A 24,060-nucleotide genomic window follows, 5' to 3' on the forward strand; every position below is an offset into this window, starting at 1 on the left:
AGGCACTCTGGGGAGGTAGAGAGAGAGGTAGAGAGGTAGAGAGGTAGAGAGAGAGGTAGAGAGAGAGGTAGAGAGAGAGAGGTAGAGAGGTAGAGAGGTAGAGAGAGAGAGAGAGAGAGAGAGAGAGAGATACACACACACACAGGGGTACAAACATCTACCTGGAGGCGAAAACATTCCCTCCCCAATATGCCCCCCCTAGACACAACTACGACAACATAACCAACAAAAACGGGTCACAACTCCCACTGACACCCCTATCAGATCACAGCAAAATCACACTCTACTTGAACATATCTTTGCTCAATCATGAGGCATCAAAGTCAATGGAACTGAATAATATTAAGAAATGCTAGATGGAAGGAAAGTAGGGTAGAAATCTACCAAAAAACAATTAGGCAACAACAAATTCAATCCCTTTTAGACAATTTCCTGGACAAAAGGTTTAAATGTAATAGTGAAGATGTAAACTTGGCATTAGAAAACCTAAACAGAATATTTCACCACTTCTCCATCAAATCAAAAGAACGTCAAGCAGACAACCTAAGAAAATGTACAACGCTGACAAATGGTTTGATGAAGAGCAAAAACCTAAGAAAGAAATTGAGAAACCTGTCCAACCAAAACAGAGGCCCAGAAAACCTGAGCCTAATTCACTACGGTGATTCACTAAAACAATACAGAAATACACCACAGAAGAAGAAGGAACAGCACGTCAGAAATCAGCTCAATGTAGATGAAGAATCCATAGACTCTAACCACTTGTAGATGTAGATGTAAATGTAGATGAAGAATCCATAGACTCTAACCACTTGTAGATGTAGATGTAAATGTAGATGAAGAATCCATAGACTCTAACCACTTGTAGATGTAGATGTAAATGTAGATGAAGAATCCATAGACTCTAACCACTTGTAGATGTAGATGTAAATGTAGATGAAGAATCCATAGACTCTAACCACTTGTAGATGTAGATGTAAATGTAGATGAAGAATCCATAGACTCTAACCACTTGTAGATGTAGATGTAAATGTAGATGAAGAATCCATAGACTCTAACCACTTGTAGATGTAGATGTAAATGTAGATGAAGAATCCATAGACTCTAACCACTTGTAGATGTAGATGTAAATGTAGATGAAGAATCCATAGACTCTAACCACTTGTAGATGTAGATGTAAATGTAGATGAAGAATCCATAAAACCACTTGTAGATGTAGATGTAAATGTAGATGAAGAACCATAGACTCTAACCACTTGTAGATGTAGATGTAAATGTAGATGAAGAATCCATAGACTCTAACCACTTGTAGATGTAGATGTCAATGTAGATGAAGAACACAGAAACCACTTGTAGATGTAGATGTAAATGTAGATGAAGAATCCATAGACTCTAACCACTTGTAGATGTAGATGTCAATGTAGATGAAGAATCCATAGACTCTAACCACTTGTAGATGTAGATGTAAATGTAGATGAAGAATCCATAGACTCTAACCACTTGTAGATGTAGATGTAAATGTAGATGAAGAATCCATAGACTCTAACCACTTGTAGATGTAGATGTAAATGTAGATGAAGAATCCATAGACTCTAACCACTTGTAGATGTAGATGTAAATGTAGATGAAGAATCCATAGACTCTAACCACTTGTAGATGTAGATGTAAATGTAGATGAAGAATCCATAGACTCTAACCACTTGTAGATGTAGATGTAAATGTAGATGAAGAATCCATAGACTCTAACCACTTGTAGATGTAGATGTAAATGTAGATGAAGAATCCATAGACTCTAACCACTTGTAGATGTAGATGTAAATGTAGATGAAGAATCCATAGACTCTATGACAAAGAACAAACAGCAAAAACATATACATGATCAAATACTAATCTAAGAATCAACTAATAAAGACCAGAACCCACTGGATTCTCCAATTACCATGATTGAACTACAGGACAAAAAACAAACCCTGCTACACAAAAAGGCCTGTGGTGTTGATGGAATCCTGAATGAAATGATTAAATATACAGACCACAAATTCCAACTGGCTATACTTAAACTCTTTAACATAATCCTCAACTCTGGCATCTTCCCCAATATTTGGAACTGAGGACTGATCACCCCAATCCACAAAAGTGGAGACACATTTGTCCCCAATAACTACCGTGGGATATGTGTCAATATCAACCTTGGGTAAATACTCATTAACAGCAGACTGGTACATTTTCTCAGTGAAAACAATGTACTGAGCAAATGTCAAATTGGCTTCTTACCAAAGTACCGTACAACATACCACGTATTCACCGTGCACACCCTAATTGATAAATAAACAAAACAAAGTCTTCTCATGCTTTGTTGATTTCAAAAAAGCTTTAGACTAAATTTGGCATGAGGGCCTGCTATACAAATTAATGGAAAGGGGTGATTGGGGAATAACATATGACATTATAAAATCCATGTGCACAAACAAGTGCACGGTTAAAATTGGCAAAAAAACACACATTTCTTTCCACAGGGCCGTATCGACAAATTGGTCAGGGCACTAGAACAGTCTGCAGCACCCGGCCTCACCCTACTAGAATATGTCTACTGTCAAATGTCTACTGTTTGCTGCTGATGATCTGATTCTTCTGACCCCAACCAAGGAGAGCCTACAGCAGAACCTAGATCTTCTGCACAGATTCTGTCAGACCTGGACCCTGACAGTAAATCGCAGTAAGACAAAAATAATGGTTTTGAAAAAAGGTCCAGTTCCCAAGAACATGAAAACAAATTGCATCTAGACACCGTTGCCCTAGAGCACACAAAAACAAGTATACATACCTTGGCCTTTAACATCAGCGCCACAGGTAACTTCCACAAAGGGCCTTCTTTGCCATCAAAAGAAACATCAAATTCGACATGCCAATTAGGATCTGGCTAAAAAATACTTGAATCAGTTATAGAACCCATCGCCCTTTATGGTTGTGAGGTCTGGGGTCCGCTCACCAACCAAGATTTCACAAAACGAGACAAAAACCAAATTGAAACGCTGCATGCAGAATTCTGCAAAAAGTATCCTCTGAGTACAACGTTAACCACCAAATAATATATGCAGAGCAGAATTGGCAGATACCCGCTTATTATCAAAATCCAGAAAAGAGCCGTTGAATTCTAAAACCACTGAAAAGGAAGCGATTCCCAAACTGTCCATAACAAAGCCATCACCCACAGTGAAATAAAACTGGAGAAGTGTCCATTAAGCAAGCTGGTCCTGGGGCTCTGTTCACAAACACAAACGCACCCCACAGAGCCCCAGGAGAGCAACACAATTAGACCCAAACAAACAATCAACAAACAATCATGAGAAAACAAATAAAGATAATTACTTGACACATTGGAAAGAATTTCCCAAAAAACAGCGCAAACTAGAATGCTATTTGGCCCTAAACAGAGAGTACACAGTAGCAGAATATCTGACCACTGTGACTGACCCAAAATCAAGGAAAGCTTTGACTATGTACAGACTCAGTGAGCATAGTCTTGCTATTGAGAAAGGCCACCGTAGGCAGACCTCTCCACAAAATGAGGTGGAAATTGAGCTGCACTTCCTAACCTCCTGCCCAATGTATGACCATATTAGAGAGACATATTTCCCTCAGATTACACAGATCCACAAATAATTTGAAAACAAGTCCAATTTTGATAAACTCCCTTATCTACTGGGTGAAATACCACAGTGTGCCATCACAGCAGCAAGATTTGTGACCTTTCGCCCCAAGAAAAGGTCAACCAGTGAAGAACACACACCATTGTAAATACAACCGACATTTATGTTTATTTATTTTCTCTTTCGTACTTTAACTATTTGCATATAATATGACATTTGAAACGTCTTTATTATTTTTGAACTTTTGGAAGTGTAATGTGTACTGTTAATATTTTATTTCACATTTGTTTATCTATTTCACTAGCTTTGGCAAAATAAACATGTGTTTCCCATGCCAATAAAGCCCTTGCAGTGAAATTGAATTGAATTGAGAGAGGAACAATTTGGTTCGAGGACACCATTCTGGACACACCCCTTCCTAACGGGAAGCCAAGGAGAGGTTCCAGTAGCATCACAGACCACGACATCAGAGCAGGGCTACACGTCGCATCAACTGTCTATTCTCTCTCTCCCCCTTTCATTCTCCACTCGCTTTAAGAAAAGAAAGACAATCTGGAATAATTGAATCATTAGTCTTATCATTAGAGTTTCTGTCACACCCTGATCTGTTTCACCTGTTCCTGTGATTGTCTCCACCCCCTCCAGGTGTCCCTTGTTTCCCCCAGTGTATGTATCCCTGTGTCTCCTGTCTCTCTGTCCCAGTGTATTTATCCCTGTGTTTCCTGTCTCTCTGTGCCAGTGTATTTATCCCTGTGTTTCCTGTCTCTCTGTCCCAGTGTATTTATCCCTGTGTTTCCTGTCTCTCTGTGCCAGTGTATTTATCCCTGTGTTTCCTGTCTCTCTGTCCCAGTGTATTTATCCCTGTGTTTCCTGTCTCTCTGTACCAGTGTATTTATCCCTGTGTTTCCTGTCTCTCTGTACCAGTGTATTTATCCCTGTGTTTCCTGTCTCTCTGTGCCAGTGTATTTATCCCTGTGTTTCCTGTCTCTCTGTCCCAGTGTATTTATCCCTGTGTTTCCTGTCTCTCTGTACCAGTGTATTTATCCCTGTGTCTCCTGTCTCTCTGTCCCAGTGTATTTATCCCTGTGTTTCCTGTCTCTCTGTGCCAGTGTATTTATCCCTGTGTTTCCTGTCTCTCTGTCCCAGTGTATTTATCCCTGTGTTTCCTGTCTCTCTGTACCAGTGTATTTATCCCTGTGTTTCCTGTCTCTCTGTACCAGTGTATTTATCCCTGTGTTTCCTGTCTCTCTGTGCCAGTGTATTTATCCCTGTGTTTCCTGTCTCTCTGTACCAGTGTATTTATCCCTGTGTTTCCTGTCTCTCTGTGCCAGTGTATTTATCCCTGTGTTTCCTGTCTCTCTGTCCCAGTGTATTTATCCATGTGTTTCCTGTCTCTCTGTCCCAGTGTATTTATCCCTGTGTTTCCTGTCTCTCTGTGCCAGTGTATGTATCCCTGTGTTTCCTGTCTCTCTGTGCCAGTGTATTTATCCCTGTGTTTCCTGTCTCTCTGTGCCAGTGTATTTATCCCTGTGTTTCCTGTCTCTCTGTACCTGTGTATTTATCCCTGTGTTTCCTGTCTCTCTGTGCCAGTGTATTTATCCCTGTGTTTCCTGTCTCTCTGTACCAGTGTATTTATCCCTGTGTTTCCTGTCTCTCTGTACCTGTGTATTTATCCCTGTGTTTCCTGTCTCTCTGTGCCAGTGTATTTATCCCTGTGTTTCCTGTCTCTCTGTACCTGTGTATTTATCCCTGTGTTTCCTGTCTCTCTGTCCCAGTGTATTTATCCCTGTGTTTCCTGTCTCTCTGTACCAGTGTATTTATCCCTGTGTTTCCTGTCTCTCTGTACCAGTGTATTTATCCCTGTGTTTCCTGTCTCTCTGTACCTGTGTATTTATCCCTGTGTTTCCTGTCTCTCTGTCCCAGTGTATTTATCCCTGTGTTTCCTGTCTCTCTGTACCAGTGTATTTATCCCTGTGTTTCCTGTCTCTCTGTACCAGTGTATTTATCCCTGTGTTTCCTGTCTCTCTGTCCCAGTGTATTTATCCCTGTGTTTCCTGTCTCTCTGTACCTGTGTATTTATCCCTGTGTTTCCTGTCTCTCTGTACCTGTGTATTTATCCCTGTGTTTCCTGTGTTTTTCCCGTTCTCCTGCTTTTTGCATTCTCCTTTTTCTAGTCCTCCTGGTTTTGATCCTTGCCTGTTTCTGGACTCTGTACCCGCCTGCCTGCCTTGACCACCAGCCTGTCTGCCACTCTGTACCCGCCTGCCTGACCATTCTGCCTGCCTTGACCACGAGCCTGTCTGCCACTCTGTACCCGCCTGCCTGACCATTCTGCCTGCCTTGACCATGAGCCTGTCTGCCACTCTGTACCTCCTGGACTCTGATCTGGTTTTGATCAGACCATTCTCTAGCCTACCCCTTTGGATTATAAAACATTGTAAGACTCCAACCATCTGCCTCCTGTGTCTGCATCTGGGTCTCGCCTTGTGCCTTGATAGTTTCCTCTTCCTCCAGGTCTATAATTACATTTTTTGTCTGTAACACCCGAAACCTAATTAAAAGCATTTTTGTCATTGATTTTCCAAACCAGGTTGGGTAATTTAAGGCGAGTGGTCCGTCCGAGGACGACTTCCTCATTTTCACTTTGCCCTACGCAGCTCACCTTCGCCGCATGTGTCGATAATATTAAACATTCCTGTAAATGAAATCATTTAAGGACCCGCTTGAAAAAGCTGTGGTGGAAACTTGAGGAATACCAATTACATGGGTTGAATTAAAACGTACGACAAAGACAGGGTATCTGAGACCTCCCCAAGGAGAGAGAATGGGAGAATGAAGAGTTGTGTGTTTGCTAGCATACGTGTGTGTGTGTGTGCATAGTCCTACGTGCCTGTGTGTGTGTTTGTGTACAAAGGTGGTGTCCTCTTAAAAAAATCTAAAAGACAAGGTTAAGTCACCAAGACTCCCAATTCATAATGGATTAGTCTAAAATATACTACCACCATGCACTGGGAGATCTAATACATACTACCACCATGCACTGGGAGATCTATATAATACATACTACCACCATGCACTGTGAGGTCTAATACATACTACCACCATGCACTGTGAGGTGTAATACATACTACCACCATGCACTGTGAGGTCTAATACATACTACCACCATGCACTGTGAGGTCTAATACATACTACCACCATGCACTGTGGGGTCTATCTAATACATACTACCACCATGCACTGGGAGATCTAATACATACTACCACCATGCACTGTGAGGTGTAATACATACTACCACCATGCACTGTGAGGTCTAATACATACTACCACCATGCACTGTGAGGTCTAATACATACTACCACCATGCACTGTGAGGTCTAATACATACTACCACCATGCACTGTGAGGTCTAATACATACTACCACCATGCACTGGGAGATCTAATACATACTACCACCATGCACTGGGAGATCTAATACATACTACCACCATGCACTGGGAGATCTATATAATACATACTACCACCATGCACTGGGAGATCTAATACATACTACCACCATGCACTGTGGGGTCTATCTAATACATACTACCACCATGCACTGGGAGATCTAATACATACTACCACCATGCACTGTGAGGTCTATATAATACATACTACCACCATGCACTGGGAGGTCTAATACATACTACCACCATGCACTGGGAGATCTAATACATACTACCACCATGCACTGGGAGATCTATCTAATACATACTACCACCATGCACTGTGAGGTCTAATACATACTACCACCATGCACTGTGGGGTCTATCTAATACATACTACCACCATGCACTGGGAGATCTATCTAATACATACTACCACCATGCACTGTGAGGTCTAATACATACTACCACCATGCACTGTGAGGTCTATCTAATACATACTACCACCATGCACTGGGAGGTCTATCTAATACATACTACCACCATGCACTGTGAGATCCATCTAATACATACTACCACCATGCACTGGGAGATCTATATAATACATACTACCACCATGCACTGGGAGATCTATCTAATACATACTACCACCATGCACTGGGAGATCTATATAATACATACTACCACCATGCACTGGGAGATCTATCTAATACATACTACCACCATGCACTGGGAGATCTATCTAATACATACTACCACCATGCACTGGGAGATCTATATAATACATACTACCACCAGGGGGAGGTTTATGACCCCCATAAATACCTTTCCCATTTTTCCTCTCTCTACTCTACCGATGTGACTATTGAAAATCCCTTTGTTACCATTGAGAGAGAATCTGGTGACATCAAAAGATGGGAACGGAACCATATTTTGGTAATCCAACCAGCTGAAAATATGCGTTGTTACTAAATTAATATGATGCCAGATCAGTTGGCGTCTGAGAGATTACTACTTATGATAGGACGACATAAACTGTATCTTTGAAAGTCTACAAATTCTAGTTATCCGATTCACATGGAATTGTGGTGCAATTTAAATGTTTAAAAAATTAAACAATTTGTGAAAAGATAAAATACAATTTTAGCTTCAAAATGAGAGAATTGGGCTTTCATGAGTGAACTATGCTCAACTCAGTGGCCCCGCCCACGTGAACAGACATTGGTTATAAACTACGAAACACGCCCTTCTCTCCCCTCCTATATAAAGCCCTTAACGAAAAGGTAACATTCTGTTCCGAGGACGTAGGGCGACAGTCCTACATTAAAAGGGCTCAGACAATAACCTGTTCCACGGACATGTGGACTTGAGGTTCCCACGTTGAAAGGACAAAGAACTAAGTCAACCTCAGCAAGAATCGAACAAAATTAGCATTGAATTTCAATGGGAAGGTGACGACCTACATGCCGGAAGGATGAATTTCGACTATACCAGCCAGAATATAGCATGAGCATATAGCATGGCAACTTGGTATGACCTTTGAAGTGTTATTCACTAAAGAAGTGATACCTCCTAGCCGTCGCATTAGCGCAGCAACTGTAGACGTGGGCTAGGAGAGGACAGACAGAGTATCTATTCTACCACGCTCCAGTTCACCACTAGACAGTCTTCCGAGAACCAGAGATCCATACTGGACAACCCGGCATACCATCTACGACCAATCTACCGAATCGCAGCTCAGAGTAAATACTTATTGCATTTTCCTTTTTCAAATGGGCGGTTATTTAGAATGCATAAGATTCTGTATTTACGATAGCATAGCTTCTCCCTTTGTTACTCAGTCTTCCCGCTCTTTCACTCAACCCCAGCCCCTTTTCTTTGTGTAAACAGACGCTGTATCGGCTCTGTTCACCAGGTCCATCAATGTAGGATTCATTCTGTGTGATTAGTTAGGTATTTAGTAAATAAAGAATTAAACCAAATGATGTATTGCTGATTCAACTCGTTAGCCAGGGTTCGTGAAGATAACCAAGAATTTACAACTTTCATGAGACTAAACAAGGTGACGAATAAATATAGACTGCTATTGATGTAAAAGATTACCAGGTCTTTAAGAGTTTTTCCCGAAGATAACAGCTCTATAAACATTATTTTGTGGTTGTCACACCCTGACTTTAGAGATCCTTATTTATTCTCTATGTTTGGTTAGGTCACGGTGTGACTCGGGAATCAATGCTTTCTATTTCTTTGTTGTTTTTGCCAAGTGTGGTCCCAATTAGAGGCAGCTGTCTATCTCTGATTGGGGATCATATATAAGTTGTGATTTTCCGACATTGCGTTTGTGGGGAGTCATTTTCTTTTTAGCTGTTTTGTTGCCTGACAGAACTGTGCGCTTTCGTTTTTTCGTTGCGGTGTTCAGTTTATTAAAAATCATGAACGCCAACCACGCTGCACCTTGGTCTCCTTCTTCAACCCACGAGTATTGTTACAGTGGTGCCCCGACTTTCTAGTTAATTACATTCACCTGATTAGCTTAATCAGGTAATATGAATTACAGAGAAATTATTTTATAGAATAGCATGTCATATCACTTAATCTGGCATAGACAAAGACACGACACCTGGAATTAAAATACATTTGGGGGGGTGGGGGGGTTGCACAACATGCCTACCACTTTGAAGATGCAAACTATTTTTACAATTACAGCTGCACATCTCTTGGGGTATGTCTCTATAAGCTTGGCACATCTAGCCATTGGGATTTTTGCCCATTCTTCAAGGAAAAACTGCTCCAGCTCCTTCAAGTCGGATGGGTTACGCTGGTGTACAGCAATCTTTAAGTCATACCACAGATTCTCAATTGGATTGAGGTCTGTGCTTTGACTAGGCCATTCCAAGACATGTAAATAGTTCCCCTTAAACCACTCGAGTGTCGCTTTAGCAGTATGCTTAGGGTCAATGTCCTGCTGAAAGGTGAACCTCCATCCCAGTCTCAAATCTCTGGAAGATTGAAACAGGTTTCCCTCAAGAATTTCCCTGTATTTAGCGCCATCTACCACTCATTCATTTCTGACCAGTTTCCCAGTCCCTGCTGATGAAAAACTTTCCCACAGCATGATGCTGCCACCACCATACTTCACTGTGGGGATGGTATTCTCAGGGTGATGAAAGGTGTTGGGTTTGCCCCAGACATTGCGTTTTCCTTGATGGTGTCACGCCCTGGTCTTAGTATTTTGTGTTTATATATTTATTTGGTCAGGCCAGGGTGTGACATGGGGTTATTTTGTGTTGTGTTTTGGTATTGGGGGTTTTAGTAGGTATTGGGATTGTGGCTGAGTAGGGGTGTCTAGCATAGTCTATGGCTGCCTGAGGTTCTCAATCAGAGTCAGGTGATTCTCGTTGTCTCTGATTGGGAACCATATTTAGGTAGCCTGGGTTTCACTGTGTGTTTGTGGGTGATTGTTCCTGTCTTAGTGTTTTTGTATTTCACCAGATAGGCTGTTTCGGTTTTCATTATTTCATTTCGTTAGTTTTGTAGTTTCTGTATGTATAGGTTTTCCTTCATTAAATTATATCATGAATCATCATTACGCTGCATTTTGGTCCGATCCTTGTTCTACCTCTTCGACAGAGGAGGAGATAGAAGAGAGCCGTTACAGATGGCCAAAAAGCTTTTAGCCTCATTTGACCAGAGTACCTTGTTCCATATGTTCGGGGAGTCTCCCACATGTCGTTTGGCAAATACAAAATGTGGTTCCTTATTTCTTTCTTTAAGCATTGGCTTTGTTTTGGCCACTCTTCCGTAAAGCCCAGCTCTGTGGAGTGTACGGCTTAAAGTGGTCCTGTGGACAGATACTCCATTCTTCGCTGTGGAGCGTTGCAGCTCCTTCAGGGTTATCTTTGGTCTCTTTGTTGTCTCACTGATTAATGCCCTCCTTGTCTGGTCTGTGAGTTTTGGTGGGCGGCACTCTCATGACAGGTTTGTTGTGGTGCCATATTCTTTCAATTTTTTATAATGGATTTATTGGTGCTCTGTGGGATGTTCAAAGTTTCTGATATTTTTTTATAACCCAACCCTGATCTGTACTTCTCCACAACTTTGTTCCTGACCAGTTTGGAGAGCTCCTTGATCTTCATTGGGCCACTTGCTTAGCGGTGTTGCAGACTCTGGGGCCTTTCAGAACATGTGTAAATATACTGAGATCATGTGACAGATCATGTGACTTCTGAAGGTAATTGGTTGCACTAGATCTTATTCGGGGGTTTCATAGCAAAGGGAGTGAATACATACGCACCACTTTACTATTTTGAATTTTTTACATTCTTTTGAAACAAGTTTTTTTTTTCATTTCACTTCACCAATTTGGACTATTTTGTGTCCATTACATGAAATTCAAATTTAAAAAATCTATTATAAATTACAGATTGTAAATCAAAAAAAAAAATAGGGAAAATGCCAAGGGGGGTGAATACTTTTGCAAGGCACTGTATTCTCTGTTGTTATTTAATCTAATCCGTCCGGCTAGTCAGAGGCTAGGAAAGCACACACAAATTCCCCCCTGGGTGGTGTAACACATGAACTCTTACTAGTCTTCCTGGGTGGTGTTACACATGAACTCTTACTAGTCTTTCTGGGTGGTGTTACACATTAACTCTTACTAGTCTTCCTGGGTGGTGTAACACATTAACTCTTACTAGTCTTCCTGGGTGGTGTTACACATTAACTCTTACTAGTCTTCCAGGGTGGTGTAACACATTAACTCTTACTAGTCTTCCTGGGTGGTGTAACACATTAACTCTTACTGGTCTTTCTGGGTGGTGTAACACATTAACTCTTACTAGTCTTCCTGGGTGGTGTAACACATTAACTCTTACTAGTCTTCCTGGGTGGTGTAACACATGAACTCTTACTAGTCTTCCTGGGTGGTGTAACACATTAACTCTTACTGGTCTTTCTGGGTGGTGTAACACATTAACTCTTACTAGTCTCCCTGGGTGGTGTAACACATGACCTCATACTAGTCTCCCTGGGTGGTGTAACACATGACCTCATACTAGTCTCCCTGGGTGGTGTAACACATGAACTCTTACTAGTCTCCCTGGGTGGTGTAACACATGACCTCATACTAGTCTCCCTGGGTGGTGTAACACATGATATCAGTGAGGCGTTCCTTTTTTTATTTTGTCTATCGCACACCTGTCTATTCTCTTTTTCTCTCACTACCTCTCTCTTCTTTATCTCCCTCATTCTCTCCCTGGCTTGTATTCTTCCTTTTTCTCTCTCCGTCTCTCTCTGAAATGGTTGGTTTCACCGTCTGTCCACCCATCCCCTGTTCCATTTGTGAAAAGTGAGGCGAGGAGTCAAGCTCTATTTTCATGTTCAACAGAGTCTATCAATCAGTTAAAGTGAAGAGCAAGAAGGAGGAGGAGAGGGAAGGAGAGGGAGAAGGAGGCAGGGTGAGGAAGGGAAGAAGAGAAGGGAAGCAGAGGACAAGAGACAAAAGAGGACAGAAGGGATGCATGTGTGAAGGAGAGGTATGGAGGGAGTGGAAGTAGAGTCTATAGATAGAAGTCTGGAGAATAAAGGAACGTAAAGTTCGGAGAGTGACATTGGCATAGCGGCAGTCTCTTTAGTACCTGCACACTTCTTACAGATGACAACCCCCAGATTGATGGAGGCCCATTCGGGCTGCGACGCTCGGCAGTCGGCACAGATCCTGTTGGACGCGTTGAACCAGATCTTCTCGGCCACTTCATAATCGGAGAGCGTTTCGGCTATCGATTCCTGGAATGCTTCAATCCACTCCTCTTTCTCCCTTTCCGATTCGGCCGTGAAGCTGAAACAAAATATATATATTTTTAAACCACATTATTGATGTTAGCAGACCAATTAAACAGTACATACAATTTGTGTTGCTTCATGTGGTGGGGTTATATGGTTTCTTTACATTGTGGGTGATGTGTACGTACGGGTTGAATAGGTTAAGTGCAATGATGCATATAAAACCTGTATTGCTGACGGTACGTATAGGTCAATTAGAGGTTTTGAAGCAAACGGTCGGCCATATTGGTAGTCCTCAGAAGGAGCAGTCCTACATTGGAATGTATAGGCTCTAGAGTATTTCAATGACATTTTTCAAGGTCAAAATTTGATTTATTTAAGTATTTACATGCGTACTCTCTAAAATAAATACTTATATATATTTTTTTCGGTTCACATATAATAAAAAAATACACATTAAGGTGTCAATAATAGATTCAAAACGGTGTGGTTCGAGCCCTGAATGCTGATTGGCTGACAGCCGTGATATATCAGACCCTATACCATGGGTATGACTAAACATTTATTTGTACTGCTCTAAGTACATTGGTAAGCAGTTTACAAATAGTCATAAGGCCTAAAAACAAATAAATTAGCAAAAATGTCTAAAAAACTATTTTTTCTTTATCATTATGGTGTATTGTCTGTAGATTGATGAGGGAAAAAAACTAAATCAAATCAAATCAAATCAAATTGAATCAATTTTAGAATAAGGCTGTAACGTAACAAAATGTGGAAAAAGTCAAGGGGTCTGAATACTTTCCGAAGGCACTGCATATACAAAAGTATGTGGACACCTCTTAAAATTAGTAGATTTGGCTATTTCAGTCAAACCCTTTGCAGAGAGGTGTATAACATCAAACACACAGCCATGCAATCTCCATAGACAAACATTGACAGTAGAATGGCTCAGTGACTTTCGAAGTGGCAACGTCATAGGATGCCACCTATCCAACAAGTCAGTTTGTGAAATGTCTGCCCTGCTAGAGCTGCAAAGGTCAACTGTAAGTGCTGTTATTACGAAGTGCTGTTATTGTGAAGTGAAAAGGTCTAGGAGAAACAACGGCTCAGCTGCGACGTGGTAGGCCACACAAGCTCACAGAACGGGACCGCCGAGTGCTGAAACGTGTAGCACAGCGGTGGGAAACTCCAGTCCTCTGGGGCATGATTGGTGTCACACTTTTTCTCCATTCCTAGCAAACACAGCAGATTAATCAAATTGCATTCAAAACTGAAGATCACGATCAGGACTGGAATTGCCCACCCTTGCTGAAGCATGTAAAACATTGTCTGTCCTCGGTTACAACACTCACTACCGAGTTCCAAACTGCCTCTGGGAGCAACGTCAGCACAATAACTGTTTTGTCGGGAGCTTCATGAAATGCGTTTCTATGGCCGAGCAGCCTACCGAGCAGCCATACAAGCCTAAGATCACCATACGCAATGCCAAGCGTCGGCTGGAGTGGTGGTAAAGCTCGCCACCATTGGACTCTGGAGCAGTGGAAAAGCGTCCTCTGGAGTGATGAATCACTCTTCACCATCTGGCAGTCCGACATACAAATCTGGATTTGGCAGATGCCAGGTGAACGCTACCTACCCAAATGCATAGTGCCACTGTAAAGTTTTGTGGAGGAGGAATAATGGTCTGGGGGTTCATGGTTCGGGCTAGGCCCCTTAGTTCCAATGAAGGGAAATCTTAGTAGACAATCACACTCTAGACAATTCTGTGCTACCGACTTTGTGGTAACAGTTTCAGCACAACAATGCCCCCGTGCTCAAACCGAGGTCCATACAGAAAAAGAGATCGGTCTGGAAGAACTTGACTGGCTTGCAAAGAGCCCTGACCACAACCCCATAAACACCTTTGGGATGAATTGGAACACCGACTGCGAGGTTAAACACATCATTGGTTAAGTGTGTGTGCGTGCGTGTGTGTGTGTGTGTGTGTGTGTGTATGTAGGGGTATACCGTGGCTTCACCTGCCTTTGCATTTTTCTTATTTTGTTGCTTTACAACCTGGAATTGAAATATCATTTTTGGGGGTTTGTATCATTTGATTTACACAACATGCCACCTTTTGCTACAATTACAGCTGCAAGTCTCTTGGGGTATGTCTCTATAAGCTTGGCACATCTAGCCACTGGGATTGTTGCCCATTCTTCAAGGCAAAACTGCTCCAGCTCCTTCAAGTTGGATGGGTTACGCTGGTGTACAGCAATCTTTAAGTCATACCACAGATTCTCAATTGGATTGAGGTCTGGGCTTTGACTAGGCCATTCCAAGACATTTAAATGTTTCCCCTTAAACCACCCAAGTGTTGCTTTAGCAGTATGCTTAGAGTCATTGTCCTGCAGGAAGGTGAACCTCCGTCGCAGTCTCAAATCTCTGGAAGACTGAAACAGGTTTCCCTCAAGAATTTCCCTGTATTTAGCGCTATCCATCATTTCTTCAATTCTGACCAGTTTCCCAGTCCGTGCCGATGAAAAACATACCTACAGCATGATGCTGCCACCACCATGCTTCACTGTGGGGATGGTGTTCGAGGTGCTGAGATGTGTTGGGTTTGCGCCAGACCTTCGGGAGTCTCCCACATGCCTTTTGGCAAACACCAAACGTGTTTGCTTATTTTTTCTTTAAGCAATGGCTTTTTCCTGGGCACTCTTCTGTAAATCCCAGCTCCGTGGAGTGTACGGCTTAAAGTGGTCCTGTGGACAGATACTCCAATCTCTGCTATGAGGCTTTGCAGCTCCTTCAGGGTTATCTTTGGTCTCTTTGTTGTCTCTCTGATTAATGCCCTCCTTGCCTGGTCTGTGAGTTTTGGTGGGCGGCCCTCTCTTGGCAGGTTTGTTGTGGTGCCATATTCTTTCATTTTTTTAATGATGGTTTTAATGGTGCTAGGTGGGATGTTCAAAGTTTCTGATATTTTTTTTATAACCCAATCCTGATCTGTACTTCTCCACAACTTTGTCCCTGACCTGTTTGGAGAGCTCCTTGGTCTTCATGGTTGCTTGGTGGTGCCCCTTGCTTAGTGGTGTTGCAGACTCTGGGGCCTTTCAGAACAGGTGTATATATACTGAGATCTTGTGACACTTAGATTGCATACAGGTGGACTTTATATAACTAATTATGTGACTTCTGAAGGTAATTGTTTGCAGCAGATATTATTTAGGAGCTTATAACAAAGGGGGTGAATATATATGCACGTACCACTTTTCCTTTTTTTCCCCTTTAAAAAAAAAACTAGTTATTTTTTTCATTTCACTTCATCAATTTGGGACTATTTTGTGTCTGTCCATTACATGAAATCAAAATCAAAATCAATTTAAATTACAGGTTGTCATTCAACAAATTAGGAAAAATGCCTAAAAGCGGTGTGAATACTTTTGCAAGGCACTGTAAACAGGTCCATTGACATCATCAGTGTAATATGAAACATTAACGGATAACATTGGAATAATATTCTCACATGAGAGGGAGAGAGAAAGAAAGAGAGAGGAAGAAAGGGAGAGGAAGGAAGGGAGAGGAAGGAAGGGAGAGGAAGGAAGGGAGAGAGTGAGACCGAGTGGGAAATGAAAAACAGGGAGGGAAGATGAGAACATTGGAATAATATTCTCACATGAGAGGGAGAGAGAAAGAAAGAGAGAGAGAAAAAGAGAGAGGAAGAAAGAGAGAGGAAAGAGAGAGGAAGGAAGAGAGAGGAAGGAAGAGAGAGGAAGGAAGGGAGAGGAAGGAAGGGAGAGAGTGAGACCGAGTGGGAAATGAAAAACAGGGAGGGAAGATGAGAACATTGGAATAATATTCTCACATGAGAGGGAGAGAAAGAAAGAGAGAGAAAGAAAAGAGAGGAAGGAAAGAGAGAGGAGAGAGAGGGAAGACTGGGAAACTAAAAACAGGGAGGGAAGATGAGAACATTGGAATAATATTCTCACATGAGTGGGAGAGAGAAAGAAAGAGAGAGAAAGAAAGAGAGAGGAAGAAAGAGAGAGGAAGGAAGGGAGAGGAAGGAAGAGAGAGGAAGGAAGAGAGAGAGTGAGACCGAGTGGGAAATGAAAAACAGGGAGGGAAGATGAGAACATTGGAATAATATTCTCACATGAGAGGGGAGAGAAAGAAAGAGAGAGAAAGAAAGAGAGAGGAAGGAAGGGAGAGGAAGGAAGGAAGGGAGAGAGTGAGACCGAGTAGGAAACTAAAAACAGGGAGGGAAGATGAGAACATTGGAATAATATTCTCACATGAGTGGGAGAGAGAAAGAAAGAGAAAGAAAGAGAGAGGAAGGAAGGGAGAGAGTGAGACCGAGTGGGAAACTAAAAACAGGGAGGGAAGATGAGAACATTGGAGGAAAATGTTGATGTGTCAGCCATTAGAGTCCATATAAGTGCATGTGTGCAAAATAATAAATGTCTCACAGTGTGTGTGTGTGTGTGTGTGTGTGTGTGTGTGTGTGTATTTCAATCTCAGACACACACACACACACACACACACACACACACACACACACACACACACACTCCTTATCAGTCATGTTGCTCTTTTTCTACCACTCAAAATCTTTTAGCACACAAGCCTTTTCCCTCTGCTTTCACAGAAACACACATTCCTATCCCCCCTGCCAGTCTCTCGGGCTGGGAGAGGAAGAGCTCCCAAATTGGGTGCCTATCAGGGCCTAAAGTGACTGGGAGTCATCCGAGACTGGTGCTACCCTGTCACTTACTCCAGCCATGTCTCACTCATTAGGCTTCTAGCAAGACAACTACTGAGCGGAATGCTTCTCAACATATCTATTACTTTCTCTCACAGGCATAAAGATGCACACATTGCAGCTGCGAGTAGAGCTGGTGAATCTCTCTCTCTTTTTTTTTCTTGCTGCTAGAAAGAAGGAAGGAAGAGAGGGAGGGAGGATAGGAGATGAGGGAGGAGAGAAGAGGAGAGAAGCTGAGATGAAGTTAGTCTGGTGGTTTCCATGGTAACCTCTCATTCTGTCTCCCCCCCCCCATCTCCCTCTCCATCCCTCTCTTTCCTGTTGACACAGAGGGTCGGTGGTAGTATATCCCAGAGCAGCATCAGCAGCAGCAGTTGGGATCGATAGGAGAGCATCTGAACTCAATCAACCTATCTGCTTTCTGCTGAGGACAATTCCAAAGGGATGACTGCTCCCATCAGGACTTGAACAACTGCCTCAAAGACCACAGAAGAAGTGGGAGAGTGAACTACTGCCTCCAAGACCACAGAAGAAGATGGATAATGAACTACTAACTCAGTGTTCTGCTATTGCTGTAAGAATAGTCCACAGAGACCAGTGCTAGCATATGCCAACCTGTGCCCTTCCATTAGCCCTTACCACTGCAAATGATATACCAATGCAGCACCAACAAATAAAAACCTGAAGTGTTCGGTAACACCGTAACAAACTATTCATAAGGCATTTATAAACCATTCATGAGTCATTTACAAGCCATTCATGAGGCATTTATAAACCATTCATGAGTCATTTGCAATTGTAAATGAGAACTTGTTCTCAACTTGCCTACCTGGTTAAATAAAGGTAAAATAAAATAAAATAAAATTTAAAGCCATTCATGAGGCATTTATAAACCATTCATGAGTCATTTACAAGCCATTCATGAGGCATTTATAAACCATTCGTAAGGCATTTAATAAACCATTCATGAGGCATTTAATAAACCATTCATGAGGTAGTGATAGTTTATCATTTATTACATCACTACCCCCACATCTGTAAAACTGGAGTTTGAGTTTATTTGTATTTTTACAGGGACAGTGCACATTAATCAACGTTTCAGTAAAAATGATGGTTTTAGCCAGCTGGCTAATTTACAACCTCAGTCCCTGGGCAGGTTATTAAAAACCATTCCAATCACAATACAGACAATCAATGAGCAGTGAGCACATGCAGAGCAACCAAGGACAAGCAACACATAGTATGCAGACAGACAGAGCAACACAGGACAAGCAGCACGTAGTACGCAGACAGAGCAACACAGGACAAGCAACACGTAGTATGCAGACAGACAGAGAAACACAGGACAAGCAACACGTAGCTTGCAGACAGAGAAACATACAACAAGCAACATGTATCACACAGACAGAGAAAGCTAAGCAACATTTAGCACAGATACAGACAGAGCAATTGCACAAAAAGCAGCAAAACAAAATCCATAAAAGCAGAAAAGTGTTTCCACACATCACCAGCTACAGACAACACAAAGACAAGCTAGTAAGCTAGTTATTCAGATGTGTATAAGCTAGTAAGCTAGTTATTCAGATGTGTATAAGCTAGTAAGCTAGTTATTCAGATGTGTATAAGCTAGTAAGCTAGTTATTCAGATGTGTATAAGCTAGTAAGCTAGTTATTCAGATGTGTATAAGCTAGTAAGCTAGTTATTCAGATGTGTATAAGCTAGTAAGCTAGTTATTCAGATGTGTATAAGCTAGTAAGCTAGTTATTCAGATGTGTATAAGCTAGTAAGCTAGTTATTCAGATGTGTATAAGCTAGTAAGCTAGTTATTCAGATGTGTATAAGCTAGTAAGCTAGTTATTCAGATGTGTATAAGCTAGTCAGCTTGTTATTCAGATGTGTATAAGCTAGTAAGCTAGTTATTTAGATGTGTATAAGGTGGTGAGCTAGTTATTTAGATGTATACAAGCTAGCAAGCTAGTCATTTAGATGTGTTCAAGCTAGCAAGCTAGTTATTTAGATGTGTACAAGCTAACAAGCTAGTTATTTAGATGTGTACAAGCTAGTAAGCTAGTTATTTAGATGTGTATAAGGTGGTGAGCTAGTTATTTAGATGTATACAAGCTAGCAAGCTAGTCATTTAGATGTGTTCAAGCTAGCAAGCTAGTTATTTAGATGTGTACAAGCTAACAAGCTAGTTATTTAGATGTGTACAAGCTGGTAAGGTAGTTATGTTGATGTGTACAAGCTAACAAGCTAGTTAATTAGATGTATACAAGCTAGCAAGCTAGTTATTTAGATGTGTACAAGCTAGCACGCTAGTTATTTAGATGTGTACAAGCTAGCAAGCTAGTTATTTAGATGTGTACTAGCTAGCAAGCTAGTTATTTAGATGTGTACTAGCTAGCAAGCTAGTTATTTAGATGTGTACTAGCTAGCAAGCTAGTTATTTAGTTGTGTATATGTACTTCCTTAAACATCCCGTGTTGTGTGCTTGTTATTTTACGCGGTAGAACTGGAATGTCTGCCAATGGCATGCCCATCTTTTTGTGAGAAATTACACTGATCATTCAACACATTTATAAAGTATTTATAAAGCATAAATAGAGCTCACTTTAGATAAGGAGCTACAAAAATAATTAGTAAATGGTTTATAAATGTGGTAGTAATGATGAATAAACATTGAACACACTTTATATATACACTGTTGACTGAGCCCTGAGCCCAAAGCTAATACACTGTTGACTGAGCCCTGAGCCCAATGCTAATACACTGTTGACTGAGCCCTGAGCCCAATGCTAATACACTGTTGACTGAGCCCTGAGCCCAATGCTAATACACTGTTGACTGAGGCCTGAGCCCAATGCTAATACACTGTTGACTGAGGCCTGAGCCCAATGCTAATACACTGTCGACTGAGCCCTGAGCCCAATGCTAATACACTGTTGACTGAGGCCTGAGCCCAATGCTAATACACTGTTGACTGAGGCCTGAGCCCAATGCTAATACACTGTTGACTGAGGCCTGAGCCCAATGCTAATACACTGTTGACTGAGGCCTGAGCCCAATGCTAATACACTGTTGACTGAGGCCTGAGCCCAATGCTAATACACTGTTGACTGAGATCTGAGCCCAATGCTGATATACTGTCGACTGAGGCCTGAGCCCAATGCTAATACACTGTTGACTGAGACCTGAGCCTAATGCTAATAAGCTATCGCTGGAGCTAACCGTTGATTAAAGGAAGAGTAGCTGCTTTTGAAGACCTTTTGGTTGTGTTGTGATGTTCTCCTGGCCCCGGTCACGTTCCCCCAGCGGTGAATGTGTGTGAGGCTCGGAAAGACACACACTGCGAGGGGAATGTGACGGGGCCAGGAAAACATCTCACACACACACACACACACACACACACACACACACACACACACACAGTCTCATTGCTGTATGACCGCCCTGCCATGTGTACGAGGAGAGAACAGGGCTCCAGGAAGACAAGCGCTAATTATTGATCTATTTTTTTACATTTTTTAAAACAAATCTCCCGGGAGGGTTGTGCACGCCTGGCGCTGTGATGCAACAGCATCCCTTGTACAGGCTGCCGCTATGGAGGACGGGGCGGATGCAGCGTTTTGAGCGACCCCGGGACCTACACGGCAATAATCGATGAGCCGCTTGCTCGTCTGTCTGTTAATGGCCCATTTAAAGCCCAACTGCCGAGACAAAACACTGCCTGTTTGCTAGAATTGTTTTGGATTGTTGCATTAAATATTTTGTTGTTTCTTCACCTGGCATATATATGACCGATCAATCTGTTTATCTATCTCTCCTTAATGGCCGTGTTCGTTTCAGTCCTATAAAGAGATGGGTATAATTGTGATTTTGTGCTTCAAAGAGGACTCTGTGAGAATAATCGTCGAACATCCTGATGAGGTGATGGGCACCTGAGGGGGTTTCATGGATCTAAATCAATTTCAAACCTACTAGCATCTCCTACCTGGGATTTAGATAAAACTCATTTAATCACTTTAAGCTGCAGACTCACTCTGTGAATGGTTTCATTGTTTGTAATGGCGGGAATCACCCTGTGGTGTTTTTGGCTTTGCTTCACCAATCACCACCAGACTAGCAAAATTGTACTTTAAAGCAAGCAAGCAATGTTTGCTAAGAGTACAGACATTAAGAGAGAAGGGGAAGAGGTGTTTTGAGGTGGTTGTTTTACAGTCACATGGCATTTTGTTGCATCATTAACATAGTCTACAGTAGAGGCAGTAAAGTACAGTACTTGATAACATTCAGCATCTATTCATATTCAGTATAAAGACACTATGTTCCCTTATTTAAAGGCCCAGTGCAGTCATAAAACATGATTTTCATGTGTTTTATACATATTTGAAAATGATGATAATGCCCTTTTAGTGTAAAAAGCAGTTTGAAAAGAATGCCTGGAATTTCTGCCTGTTTTTTGCAGGATGGAGTTCTGGCCTGCCTGGTAACTTTTTGCTTTTATTTTTTAATTTCACCTTTATTTAACCAGGTAGGCCAGTTGAGAACAAGTTCTCATTTACAACTGTAACCTGGCCAAGAATGAAGCAAAGCAGTGCGACACAAAACAACAAGGAGTTACACATGGAATAATCAAAAGTACAGTCAATAACACAATAGAAAAAGTGTATGTATGGTGTGTGCAAACGAGGTAAAATAAGGGAGGTAAGGAAATAAATAGGCCATAGTGGCAAAATAATTACAATTTAGCAATTAAACACAGGAGTGATATAAGTGCAGAAGATGAATGTGCAAGTAGAGATACTGGGGTGCAAAGGAGCCAAAAGTAATAATACATAGAAATAAATTGCAGTATGGGGATGAGGTAGATGGATGGGATGTTAACAGATGGGCTATGTACAGGTGCAGTGATCTGTGAGCTGCTCTGACTTAAAGTTAGTGAGGGAGATATGAGTCTCCAACTTCAGTGATTTTTGCAATTTGTTCCAGAGAACTTGAAGGAAATGCAGTCAAAGGAGGAGTTGGCTTTGGGGGTGACAAGTGAGATATACCTGCTGGAGTGGGTGCTACAAGTGGGTGCTGCTATGGTGACCAGTGAGCTGAGATAAGGCGGGGCTTTACCTAGCAGAGACTTGTAGATGACCTGGAGCCAGTGGGTTTGGCGACGAGTATGAATCCAGGGTCAGCCAATGAGAACATACAGGTTGCAGTGGTGGGTAGTATATGGGCCTTTGGTGACAAAAAGGATGGCACTGTGATAGACTACATCCAATTTGCTGAGTAGAGTGTTGGAGGCTATTTTGTAAATGACATCGCCAAAGTCAAGGATCGGTAGGATAGTCAGTTTTACGAGGGTATGTTTGGCAGCATGAGCGAAGGATGCTATGTTGCGAAATAGGAAGCCACTGCTAGATTTAATTTTGTATTGGAGATGCTTAATGTGAGTCTGGAAGGAGAGTTTACAGTCTAACCAGACACCCAGGTATTTGTAGTTGTCCACATATTCTAAGTCAGAACCGTCCAGAGTAGTGATGCTGTACGGGCGGGCAGGTGCGGGAAGTGATCGATTGAACAGCATGCATTTAGTTTAACTTGCATGAAGAGCAGTTGGAGGCCACGGAAGGAGAGTTGTATGGCATTGAAGCTCATCTGGAGGTTAGTTAACACAGTGTCCAAAGAAGGGCCAGAAGTGTACAGAATGGTGTCGTCTGCGTAGAGGTGGATCAGAGAATCACCAGCAGCAAGAGCGACATCATTGATGATGTATACAGAGAAAAGAGTCAGCCCGAGAATTTAATCCTGTAGCACCCCCATAGAGACTGTCAGAGGTCCTAACAACAGGCCCTCCGATTTGACACACTGAACTCTATCAGAGAAGTAGTTGGTGAACCAGGCGAGGCAATCATTTGAGAAACCAAGGCTGTTGAGTCTGCTGATAAGAATGTGATGATTGACAGAGTCGAAAGCCTTGGCCAGGTCGATGAATACAGCTGGACAGTATTGTCTCTTATCGATGGCGGTTATGATATCGTTTAGGACCTTGAGCTTGGCTGAGGTTCACCCATGACCACCTCTGAAACCAGATTGCATAGTGGAGAAGGTACAGTGGGATTCAAAATGGTTGGTGACTTGGCTTTCAAAGACCTTAGAAAGGCAGGGTAGGATAGATATAGGTCTGTAGCAGTTTGGGTCTAGAGTGTCTTCCTCTTTGAAGAGGGGGATGACCGCGGCAGCTTTCCAATCTTTGGGGATCTCAGACGATACGAAAGAGAGGTTGAACAGGCTGGTAAAAGGGGTTGGAACAATTTCGGCGGATAATTTTAGAAAGAGAGGGTCCAGATTGTCTAGCCCGGCTTTAGTTATTAGAGCAATAACAAAGAGAGTTCCAAACCTCTCTGCCAATAAACTCTGCCAGTTTTCTCTTCCCCACTCAGAACGCTCCCAGACAATCCTAGCAAAATTC

The 24,060-nt window shown here is 42.0% G+C and overlaps 1 protein-coding gene across 2 annotated transcripts in view; it reads right to left on the bottom strand.

The window, feature by feature from the left end:
* arap2 (ArfGAP with RhoGAP domain, ankyrin repeat and PH domain 2) overlaps window positions 1-24,060 on the bottom strand; it is a 237,733-nt gene that overhangs the window by 116,554 nt on the left and 97,119 nt on the right. For both annotated transcript variants that reach the window (XM_042298473.1, XM_042298474.1), the window contains one exon: window positions 12,714-12,913. In XM_042298473.1, coding sequence (XP_042154407.1) covers window positions 12,714-12,913 — 200 coding nt within the window. The remainder of the gene's footprint in view (window positions 1-12,713; window positions 12,914-24,060) is intronic.

Source organism: Oncorhynchus tshawytscha, linkage group LG15 (genome assembly GCF_018296145.1).
Source record: "Oncorhynchus tshawytscha isolate Ot180627B linkage group LG15, Otsh_v2.0, whole genome shotgun sequence".
NCBI classification, from domain to species: Eukaryota; Metazoa; Chordata; class Actinopteri; order Salmoniformes; family Salmonidae; genus Oncorhynchus; species Oncorhynchus tshawytscha.